The 12,940-nt window shown below is 35.2% G+C and overlaps 1 protein-coding gene across 1 annotated transcript in view; it reads left to right on the top strand.

The window, feature by feature from the left end:
• LOC120349594 overlaps positions 1-10,925 on the top strand; it is a 158,208-nt gene extending 147,283 nt beyond the window's left edge. The window contains exon 7 of the mRNA XM_039420008.1: positions 9,443-10,925. Coding sequence (XP_039275942.1) covers positions 9,443-9,481 — 39 coding nt within the window. The 3' untranslated portion in view covers positions 9,482-10,925. The remainder of the gene's footprint in view (positions 1-9,442) is intronic.
• The last annotated feature ends 2,015 nt before the right edge of the window (positions 10,926-12,940 follow it).

Below are 12,940 nucleotides of genomic sequence, written 5' to 3'. Positions count from 1 at the left end.
ATCAGCAAAAGTAGCAATTGTCACTGCATCCAATTCAGGAAGATCGCTTGTGTACAGCACATAAAGAACTGGTCCAAGAACACTACCTTGTGGAACTCCAGCCCTTATTTCCTTTAATTCAGAGACGTCATCACCTTGTTTTACTCTGAACAATCTGTTAGTGATGTATGATTTTAAAAGTTTTACAAGTGGAGTGGGAAGAATTTTATGAAGTTTATTGATCAGTCCTTCATGCCACACTTTGTCAAATGCCTGTGCCACATCAAGGAAGATTGCTGAGCATATACATTTTTTCTCTAATGAATTCTCTATTACATTAGTGATTCTATGTACTTGGTCCAGGGTTGAGTGCTTCTGCCTGAAACCAAATTGATGGGCTGGTATCAGATTCCTGCTACTTATGATGGGAGCCAATCTCTTCATTAGCAATTTCTCAAAAAGCTTTGAAATTACAGGTAGAAGAGATATTGGGCGGTACGATTTTGCTTCTTGAGGACATTTCCCAGGCTTTTGCAGCATAATGACTTCTGCCACCTTCCAAATTGGAAAATGCTGTAATGGAGTGATGCATTGAATAAATATGTTAGCATGATAATACCTTTCCTTGGAAGTTTCTTCAAGATTTCACCTGTAATCAGATCAAACCCAGGTGCTTTTTTGTATTCAGATTTTTTTTATTTCTTCTTGAACCTCATTTATAGAAACTAGATCAATCTCTGTATCTAAATCATCTATTATATTTCTTCAGGATCAATTTCAGATTGAATGTTGTTTGGCTGAAAGATTTCTTCTAGATGATTAGCAAATATATCTGCCTTTTCTCTGTTATTTCTTGCCCAAGTACCATCTGGTTTTCTGATTGGAGGGGATTGTGATATTGGTCGCTTAATTCTTTTTGTTGCTTTCCATAATGAATAATCTGTACTGGCATCAGCTGTCAAATTTTGAAGGTAGTTATTAATGGACTCCTCAGTTAGTTTCCTTATCTCTCTTCTCAATTGTTGTGTTTTGTTATTCAATATATTTTTGTCAGCAGGATCACGAGTTTGTTGCCATCTTCTTCTTGCCCTTCGTTTCTCTAAAACAAGTTGTCGAATCTCCAGTGGGTAATTGCATCCTTTTGTTTTCCTGGTGTATTGTCTAGTGTTTTTCCAGGCTGATTTCTGGATTTGCCACATGAAATTTTCTGCGGCTTCATCTAACTGCTCAGCTGTTCTAAGTGGAATATTCAAGTTGATTTCATTCTCCAAATCCACTTTGAAAGCTTCCCAGTCTGTTGTTCTGTTGACTAACATTGGTCTGTCTTCTTTCTTTATTATTCGTTCACTGAGTGTGAGAATTACAGCTGAATGATCAGAATCCAGGTCAAAGCTCTCTTCAATGTCAATAAAATTACTGGATATTCTCTTTGTTATGAAGAAATCTAGAAGATCTGGAGTTTTATTCAAATCTGTTGGCCAATAAGTAGGTGTCCCTGTTGAATGGAATTCGCAGCCCAGCTCCTGGATAGCCTCTCTGAGTTCTTTTCCTTTGGTAGTTGTGAGTCTTGAACCCCAATCCTTATGCTTGGCATTAAAATCTCCACCCACAATGAATCTATCTCCAAGCTGATGAAGAAGTCTGGTATAATCATTTTTCTTTAAATTGTAACGTGGTGGGAAATATGCAGCTCCAACAAGTATTTTCTGGTTGATAGACTCTATTCCAACTACAGTTAGCTGTATTTCGTTACTTTGAATACTGGAGTCATCATAGTGTTTAATACTCTCCTTCACTATTACAACACTTCCACCTCTTGCTTGATTTTGAGGATGAATAGTTTTGTGAACATTATATCCATTGATTTTGAAGTGAGTCTGCTCAGTTGAATGGGTTTCAGAGATAAGGCACACATCTATATTTTGGGTCTTTAGAAATATTTCTATTCCTTGTTTTCTATTATTATTGATATTATTCATTCCATTGGCATTCCAGGTGGCAATCCTAATATCTTGTTGGCTTGTAATATTCATTTTTTAGTTTTCTTCTCGATACTCTTACTCTTCCCTTCCAAGCTGTCAAGTCGTCCAGAAAGAATGTTTAAACTGTTTGAAATTTCCTGCAAAACCTTATTAACATCAACTGGTTGTTTTTGCTGTTGTTGCAGCTTTTGGTTGACTCTCCTGTTGTAGGCTTGGAGTGGGTTTTGTTACTTGAGAATAGGATATTTCTCCAGTGTACTTCTTCCAACTATGTTGTCTTTTTCAGTTCTTCTTCTCTGAAGTTCTTTAGCGATGAGACAGCCTCTGTAGTTGGCTGGGTGAGCCTCAGCACAATTGAAACATTTGGCTGGGGTTTCTTTAGCCTTGGTACATGAAATGGTCCAGTGTTTCCAGCACACTTCACACACACAGGTTCTTGATGACAGTATGCCTGAGTATGACCAAACCGCTGACAACGTTTACACTGTGGAATCATTTTATTGCTTCCAATTGATTCAATTTTCACTTTCATATAGCAAAAATGTTTAATTTCATATATTTTATTTGTATCTTCAGTATTCTTGAATGTTAACATGAACATTGGGAGTCCGATAATGTGTTCTTTTCCATCCTTCTTCACTTTTTTCATTTTGTTGACAGCACTGATTATTTGAAAGCCTCTACTTAGAAGATCGTTCTTTATATCCTCTGGATCGCATGATGGATGAAGCTTTTTAGTCATGACACGAATTGGACGAGTTTGTTTGTTTTTGTAAGTGTGCCATTCATATTTAGCTTCATTTAACATCTTAGTTAAATCTCTGTATTCTTGTTCAGTTTCAACATTCAATTTTAGCTGGTTGTTGTTCATCATGTTGCACTGAAATTGAGATTTTTCGATTTCAATGCCTCTTTAATCTTCGAATACTCTTGAACATTGCTTAATATGACTGGTGGAGGCTAGTTTTTCTTTTCTGTCGGTTTCATACTTGTAGACTCAGTTGCAGGCCTTATTTTTTCTGGTGAGTCACAGATTTTTCTCTTCTTCTGTTTAGGGAGAATCCATGCAGTCTCTGATGCCACCATTTTCTCTTCTTCCTCCCAATTCGGTGGTGAATAACATTTATTGCTACTCATAGACGATGCTGGTTGCATTGTATTTGAAACTGATGATTGAATCTTCTGTGTGTTGAAGATGCTGAAGAAAACATCTCTCTCAGCTGATTGATCTCCAACCGTGCACTCTCCAACTTTTTTTCCAGCTTATCCATTCTTTCTCTCTCTTCACTCTGTTGACAAGTGACTTCTTTCCATGCATTGTACAAAAACTGCTCTGTTGCAGTTCTCAGTTGGTTCGTTTTTGGAAATGATTCCGGGGAACTGTTAACGTTGATGTTGACAGTCATTGACGCTGAATCAACGCTCTTAGCCAGTGTAAGTTGACTCATCGTGTCGTCATCGGTTTCCTCCTCCTCCTCGAACTCTGGCACGAGGAAAGTTGGCAATCTTTTGGGAGTCGACATTCCTCACATTCTTTATATTCCTTAGCCGGACTAGATGATAATTCAGCACTGAACTGATTTTTTGGCGCAGGGCACTGAACTCGCGCACAACAATTAAAACACTGAACTCTGCACTTTAACTATCACATACACTATTCCAACTATTCTCACTAAAACAAAAACTACGTCTACTTGCTACAACTGCTCGATTGATACTGACTGTATATGATTGATACTATATGTTGTTTTCTATTGTTAATTTTTAAGTGTTTTACCTCGAACAATTGAAGGTCAATGTGCACTGAATTATCCTCTAGTCATCTCGTGGCACTAATCACTGTGATAAATATTTGTTGTTCACTCATATCATCACTCAGGTCATTTTAAGCAAATCAGCATTGATTCACTTGTCTGCCCACATATTACCGAACTGCTGCTCAAACTTCCATACTATCATCCACAAATTCATCGCTTCACCATGGAAGACTCCAATCCAAACTCGTCTGTTCCTCATCTGGACGTACATCATTCAGAGCCAGTCACCGGCAATGCTGTGATGCCTGATGCATCAGTCCCGCCGATACCTAAAACAGGAAAAGAATTAGTACAGGAGGACACCCATGGACCTGCAATGACGGCACAAGAATTCACCGTTCACAGGAAATTCATGGAGATAATGTCTCAGATTATCTCACAGATGGACAGCGACCAAGAGGAAGGGAGGAGAGAGAGCGTAAGCGACAGGAAGAGAGGGACAGATACAGAGAAGAGCAGAGGAAGTGGGAGCGTGAGCAACAAGCAGAGAGGGACAGGGACAGAGAAGAAAGGAACAGATATAGAGAAGAACAGAAGGAGTGGGAGCATAAGCGACAGGAAGAGAGAGACAGATACAGAGAAGAGCTGAAGGGTAGAGAGCGCAAGCAGCAAGAATGGTTCAAGCAAAAAATGGCTCAGAACAGCACTACAACCATCAAGGAAAAGATCGAAGCTAGATGTGCAGTAATGGGAACAAGAATCACTGACATGATTGATCGAAAAAGGTTGGAACATACTGGAGCAATTAAAGATGTGACCATGAAATCGGACCAATTCTCTGACAAACTCAATACCAGAATGGAAGAGACATCCCAGATCATGGCGCCAGCAAACAAATACTGTACAAGCATGGAGGATCAATCTACCCAGCATGTCCATGTTGGAGACAACCCGTATCTCGCCGAACACCAAGAGGAGCCAGAGGACGCCATCCACCAATCCGAGGGACAGCCCAAACCACCGATGACTAGCACCACCAATCCACTGAAGATACCTCTGTAACAAAAAACCGGCATACATCATAGCCTGTAACACAATCACAACAATAGAAGACAAATAAAATACCAGAGAAAATCAAGACAACAGTTAAGCAGGAAGGAAATTCTAAAAATAAGAAGAGTATTTAGGAAGATTCACAAACACCACCATCAAGCCAAATTGAAGTCAATCATCCTTCATCCAATCACCACTCAGAAAAGAAGCAGGAAATCAGCTTTAAAGAAACAGCAAACATTCCAGAGATTCTACAGTCCTCCTCATCATATGGAATTAAGATCAAGCACAGTCCACACCCACATGCAGGATAGGAAAACACTATCCAGAAAAATCAACAATCTCTGCAAACATGTTGAGTTTATAAACACCCAACTTCATGTTACCAGTCAGAAAGGAGGGACTATGTTCGAAAAAACCCACAACCACTACCGGCATGTGCAATGGAAGCCAACTAAGTTAACAACAATTCAAGGAAAATGGCTTATTATGGAAAGGATTCATCTCCATCGCGGCCATACCAGATTTAAACAATTAATAAATAACAGGACGGTCAAAAATCAACATAGATTCTCACTCCAATTATTATAAATAATACTGAATGAGGGACAGCAGAGTAAAACTTTAAATTCAACTTCATTAAATAATAGCAAAGCTTCATATTGCAACAGTATATTATGCACTGCATTTCATCTTAGCGGTTGAGATTGTCTCCAATAACAACAACATAGTAACCATAACCTAAATATGTCTCATTTTATCTCCTATTGGAATATTTAAGAAGCCAGCATCTATTCAAAATTTATTTATCACCATAATACTACATGAAAGATCTTCAATCAAGACAACTTTAAAGGATATTCAGTATTACTGAAGGATTTTATACCACACAACATCAACAACAAAGATCCAGTTCACAGTATTAGCCTATCTAACCTAAGAAGAAAGTATCACAACTACGAATGTAAACAAGCATAATGAGAGGATAAACAAACATTAGTGGTTAGCGAGATAAGCAGGCATCAATCAAACTAGTGATGATAATGAATGTAAACAATTTTTCATATCTATGATACTCACCTAGTAAATATTTGATAAGTTGTCCACAACGAGGCGAGGTAATGTTCCAACTCAAACTGAGATGAATTCCCATGGACATCTCGTTACAGACCTGGAAAAGGAAATTATTATTAAAAATAAGGCCGGATAAATTTGTCCAATTAAACATCCGTGCATGAATTGTGTAAATATTATTAAATGAAATATCATAGATATTTGAATAAGCATTTGACCTGAAAATACATGAAATTGATTCGAGATTAAGAAAATCAATAATCAGCTGTAAGCAAAGAAAACACCAAGTAGAAGTACAAACTTCACAAATGCCAGGAAATTGTATAGTTGTTCGAGTGTAATATTGTGTTTATGATTGTGTATTATGTAAAAAACCAGTAAGAAAAAACCAAAAATAATTTTATGTTTATTTAATATGTCTATTCTATATTGTTGCATGGAAGAAGAATTGGATATCGACACATAACCTCAACAATATGAATTAATAGTTCAAAATTGTGAAAAAGAATCAATCCATTCAGTCTGTATCAAATTAAACAGCATACCATACTTACTGATTAATGTAAATTTAGCCAAAATTTAAACATTGTAAATGTTCTATGTCTAATTTTGAGTGAGGGTCATTCAGGACAGGCGGTATCTAATGAAAACATCAACTCAGTACACATGATTGCTCGAAAGAAAAGTAGCCGCAATCAGCTATCCAATATCAACTAACTGTTGAAGTCGCATCTATGTTTTAAACATTGTATTACATGGCAAAATGCCGAAAATCTATACTTTGAGGTAAATGTATCACTGCATCATTTACACTCACCTTTATAAAGAGATTAACCTGGAAAAATCAGCTTGACTCTATAAAATTTATAGCAGACTAGAGGGATGAACCTCAATCCTAAAGATTACTACCAATGGCCTGCATGCCATTAAGGGGTACCTTATCACCTTAATTTGCACCAGATGAGTCTGTGTACCATCTACGGCAATTTGAAACCGTTTTGTGTTTGATGAACCAAACATTTGCTCAGTTAATTGAGACCAGCTATGTAAGATAGCAGATACTGAGTCAATCATTTGGTACTTGAGTAAATCGAGCCTGCATGAGCATGTCTATGTTCTACAAAATCATCAGCTACCTTTGAAGTCATTAACAAATGCATATCACCATAGATGAATTTATTATTTATTTGTTATATTATATGCAACTAAATGATAATTTAGAACAACCTACAATCAGGAATTTTCCCATTTAAAAGCTTAAAGTTGGACACATTGAACCACCCATTCACCGTATTGGTTACGTCACAGAATCTGACCAATCCTGAATTAGTATGTAAATTTGGCGAGATAAATTTCGAGGAAGAAACTCAAGTAGAAATTAGAAGAAGAAGACTCGAGGCCATTTTGTAGGAATCACCAGCGGGATACAGACCTGGTCCATATACTAAATTGTTCAAAAGCTTTAATTTCTGTTTTAATGTAATTCAACCTTTGTCTTTCTGTTTCAAAAAATTGTTCTAAAGTTCCTACAATAATCAGTGATAATAAATTTTCAATTTCATTTTAATGAACCCTGAAATTATTATAAAAGTGAGGTCTGTTTGACGTTTTTTGCCACGCGGAAGGATCCAGCCAGAATGATATATTCTATGGCCAAATATACTTCGAAAACAAAAAACGGAAACAAAAGTCTATGTAAGTTATTCGAATATATAAAAGGGGATCCCCGTTAATCTACGAAAATTATACAGCGTATAAATTTGTCAATTTGAGACAAGTCTATAGGTTTAAGGGTATAAAGTTATCATAAATGATTTTTATTGTATTAAAAAATTTAAATATCCCACTGTACTTAGCCAAAAGGTCTACTTTCCTTAGGCGAAACCCCATCCTGATAATAATTTTTAACTATTCATTCATTCTATTTTCTGAATTATAATTTTGTATTAATTTACTTTGCCCATTTGATTAGTGCAGTTTATGACCCTTTCCAAGGGCTATTACCCATTTCATTTTGTTCAATTAAAGGTACCAAATTTTCACCTAGTATCTAAATTGACGATTCAAATCTGCTATCACTCAATATTCATTCTGTATCAGTTAGAAATCATAATTTGTATAATCTGTTCATTAATTTATTCAATCTTCGTCTTTGTCAGGATATGAAAATAACATTGAAAGTGCATAAATATTTAAAGAATAAATATTGATATGATTTAAAGAATTGAGAAAGGTGTCATTTTGTTGCAAAACACTTCAAGTTTGAGGTGAAGTGCTATTTTAGTTCCATGTGACAGCCGTTGATAATGCAACATATATCCCACCGATAATCGATTTCTTGCTACACTCGTACCAGCAGCATATCAGGTGTAACTTATACAACCGCAGTGATCCGATTCCATTAAAATTGTCTGGTAAGGGCGAAACATAAACCTCATCCTTGATGAAACCTCACAGGAAGAAATTCATCCATTAAGAAAACCATTAAATTTGTGAGTAGAAAAGCTACGTTTAGTGTTCACTAACACTTGATTATTCAATGTATAGGTACTCATTCATTTCATTTTTGTATCATTTATTAGTATCTTCAAATGTTGAGATCATTGAAACGGTTTGAGATATCGATGTGCAGGGTTCACCATTAATTTTCCTTTTGAACATCTGTATCAAAATCATGTATCACATGACCACCTCCTCATTTGAAAAATGAAGTTTGATTCAAAATGAAGCTGGATTCAAAATGAAGTTGGATCCATATATGACGGATAAAAGTTTTGAAACTACAGAAAGTTTTTTTTCTCAATAATTGGAATAGGATCCCCATGAAACTGTAGTAATTATCATATCTCGCTCGTTCAATAATCAAGCAAAGCTTGGTAGTACTTTACGACTCTTCAGTGATATACTACGAGGGTAGTCTGATAAGTAATGTACACACCATGATTGTATGTACAAACTAAATAACCATCAGAAGCGTGGTTGGTAGCATGTGAAAGTTCTATTCATCCTCTACACGGCTGCATAGTTTGAAGGTATTGTGTTCATCCAGTTTGGTTTAGTTAGTGAATGAATGGCGTCATGTTCTGTTGTTATGTTAACGTAAATAAAACAACACGCTGTTATCGAATTTTCAACTGCTGAGAAAATGAATCCCAGTGAGATTCACCATTGGTTAGAGGCTGTTCATTGTGCCAATACTGTTCATAGGTGAAATTGTGAATCAATGGGTTTTGAAATTTCATGTTTGCCAACCTGGAAAATCCTCAATCAATTGTTGATGAAACACGCAGTGAACGTTCAATCACTACACTACCACAGACGATAATCATCATGAACTCATTAAAGACCTTATTCAGAATGACCGGCAAAAGAATTAACAGCATATCGCAAACCCAGTTGGAACGCCTTCAAACTGTGCAGCCGTGTAGAGGATAAATTACTTCCACATCCCACCAACCACGCTTCTGAAGGTTATTTGCTCTATGTGTGCATTACTTATCAGCCAACCCTCGTACATTCAGTGTACATGACATGACATGTTGCATTTCACATAGTTATCTCAAGATATAATATAAACTATCTCTCTCTTTTTTTCAGGGAAAATCACAAAAACAACCAAGAACAGGTTGTTGCTAATAGATACCATAACAATCTAAATAGCTGAGCCCTGGAGTGACTCTGTAGTGTGAAGTACCATTTGTATTCTTCAAGTTATTCATTTCTCCATAGCACAGCTATTTCATTATTTTTTAACTGTCTTAGATTGATTACATATAGCATAAATAATAAATAATCAATAATCATATGTTATGGTGTTAATTTTGATCATTTAATTTAGTCTGAATCTTATACCTATTTGATTTATCTATTGTTTGATTCAAATCAGCTAATAAATTATGAATAATCCATTTCATTTCTCAACTATTGTAAATTCAAATTGATATGGAACGTTAAAACTGTCTATTAATATTCTTCTTTACTATTAAAAATTGTGATTCAATATTATTAGTTCCCTTATATGATCTGTACTATTGGGGTATTCGGGGAAGTCGATGGAAAATCATTCGAGTGAAATTTGAAATGTATTTTATCATAAGGAGTCTTAATCTCACTCACTCTCCTGAATTCTCTCCCATTCTATTTTTTCTGAATTATTCTTTTTCATTACTCTGACTCACTTACTCACTCACACTCTGATGGAAAGGATTTTTTTTTCAATGCATTTGTTAACATGTATGTAATTTAGAAAGCTGCTCTATTTTTGATTCAGGGAAAAAGAACTTCCAATTTGTGCAGTTTTCCTTTCCTGGACAAATTATTTGGAATGACAAATTGGGGATTCATATTTGAGATTTTGAAGTTATCCCTAAATATCACATAAGGTGGGGGTTGGAATTATTATTGTAATAAATATGGCGAGAGCTGTTGAAATTCAATGTGAATTATATTCCAATTGATAGTATTCAATTCAACTCAGTTTATTCTATAGTACCCTGGTTGTATCCATTCCCAAAAAATATTGTGTACTCTTCCCAGGTAACACTCTCCTAATAAGGTTTTTCAAAAGTCTAAACATTTCCATTAATTTAAAAGATTATCAAGGCAATATTTTCTTTTGTCCTTTGATTTTTCAAATTCTTCCAGCATCTATATGTTTTTTCAGGGAAAATTGTTTTTTAATATTAATAATTAATATTATAAAAAAAATATTCATAATGATAAATTTGTCCCACTCGAAGATGTTGTCTTTTCAACTTTCATATTTAAAGATAAATTTCATGTATTTAAAATTAATATTTTGTATTGTAATATTTTAGTTAAGTGAACTTTTTGTTAAGCTTTATCTTGAAGTTTGTTGCAACGTTGCAGCTCCTACCATCAGGGGTCAACATTTATCCTTTTGCATGCGACTAAAGAGTTCCCATTTCGAATAGTTTTTGTTGTTATATTATTGATTAAGTTTTCATGCTATTTCACTTTCAATTTTAAGATATGTAGTGTTTTTAAACATGGGCTAGCCATGAATAATGAATTCTGTAATGTATAAAGCTGTTGCTAATAAATTTCAATTTCAAATGTTTTCGTTTGTGTTTATTTTTTGTTCTTGAATACCTAGATAATAACTTATTGATAATAAATTATGCCAGGCCTTTTTAAAGATAATAGAATAATAATAATTTAGAGTAAAAATTTTGGATTTGGCCGACACATCTGGAAAATACCTGAGTCTATACTTTATTCATGCAGGCGAATGGGCTAGAGTCAAGAAAACTACAATAATTAGTATAAGTACAAAATATAATATTAGTACAAACTACAACTATATCAATGGGCGATATGTAAGTGTGACGTAAAGCAGTTGCTACGACGCCATTAGTCTCTAAACAAACCGTTGCTATGAAGAGAGAGCGTGTTATTCTTATGAGTCTAAAACATCACCTTAGGTACATTTACGAGTACATCAATGAAATAAGAGATTTTTAATAGTTGAGAATATTCTTTTCAAGTTTTACACACTCAAATCATCAATTCCTAGTATTTATTCACATCAAATAATTTTTTGGGACAGCCAAAGCAGAAAAGTCTTACAAAGTAGTGCACAGTACTATGTATTGATATCGTCATGCCTGATTGAATCCCCCTCCTCTCATATTTACAGTCTTTTTCACTCTGATGCTATCTTCCTCTTTCATAGTATCCCTTAGAACAATGGTCGCCAAACTTATGATCCTGTGAGCTAGAATAGCATTTATAAATCTTCTAGTGAGCTACTACCAAGGAGTATTACACTGAAGAAAATACGGTACGCAAATAGTTATTTGTGCAACTAGTGCACAAAGTGACAGTTTGCTGCACCGAAAGAAACGTTTATGCCCGAGCCGTAGGCGAGGGCGGAATGGTTTCTTGAGTGCAGCAAACGAACTTTGCGCACATATTTCACATTAAATTTTTCCTACAGTTACCATTGAATAAGAAAAGTGGGTAATTATGGGTAAAATTCCCTGAAATCCATAAAATGTTTTTCTGTGTAATTTTATTATTAATAAAAACCTTAATTTATTCAAAATTGAATAATAATAATTGAATTATAATGATTAGTGATTCAATTGAAAATGTATGTGACTGCTTGAAGGGGGTTTATGTTATGTAAGCTTTGAAATGACTATAATCAAGGCACATAATGGCAAGGCAACGCTGTTCTCCACTGCCATTATAACGTGGGCCTCACTATGAGTGTTACCAACTTCATTTTGATTTTGCTGCACTGGTGCTCCATATAACCTACTAACTATTTTGTGTTGCCATGTTGCAAATCTGGAGTACGCAAAGTACTCACTTTGCGCACTAGTGCGGGAAAGTGATTCTTTGCGGCCTGCAATCAGTGCACAAATGGTCACTTTTCAAGGTATCTGTAGGAAAAATAAATTTTCACACTTTTATTGCCTATTAAGATACATCTCTAGTGTTAAAATCTACTTTATCCCATAGAAAAAGTGAAACAAAAGTTGAAATTTACATTTCAATGAGAGCAGTGGAACTCTTTTTGGTCATCAAGTATTTTCTTGATGTTTGGAGTGTATGTTGTATTGCCATTCTGATGCAGTTGTCCAAATGTTCATCAGTCCTATATCGATTTTTTTTTATAAATTTCATACTTGAAAAATATGCTCCACACAAGTAAGTAGAGCTGAACATAGCTTTCAACCTCAATGCAGCTTGAATAATATTTGTATATTTTTCTTTTGGGGACTTGAGGCCAAATATTTCCAGTTGTAGAAAGTGATCTGAGAGATTTTTTGAGCCTTTTTTTTTAAGCCTGATCTCCACCGAAATGTTTTACAACACAAGCTGCAAAATCTTCTGCATTGATCTCTCCAAAGAGAGTTGATGAATTGCACCATAATAATGCTTTTAAAATCTTGAAATCGTTGATCAGACTGTTGTCTCAAGTCAGAAAGAATTGTATTCTTGGTTATTGCTGCGGTGCTATGGAGGATTTTTCTCGTGATTGATTTTCTTCAGACTGGGAAAGTGTATATATTCTGCCGTGCTACCAATTTCTCCTAAATAGGTTGGATAGCATTTCACACCTAT

This window comes from Nilaparvata lugens, chromosome 2, assembly GCF_014356525.2.
Source record: "Nilaparvata lugens isolate BPH chromosome 2, ASM1435652v1, whole genome shotgun sequence".
Lineage (NCBI taxonomy): Eukaryota > Metazoa > Arthropoda > Insecta > Hemiptera > Delphacidae > Nilaparvata > Nilaparvata lugens.
The sequence above is the reverse complement of the archived record's forward strand: the minus strand, read 5'-3'. Positions and strand labels throughout refer to the sequence as shown.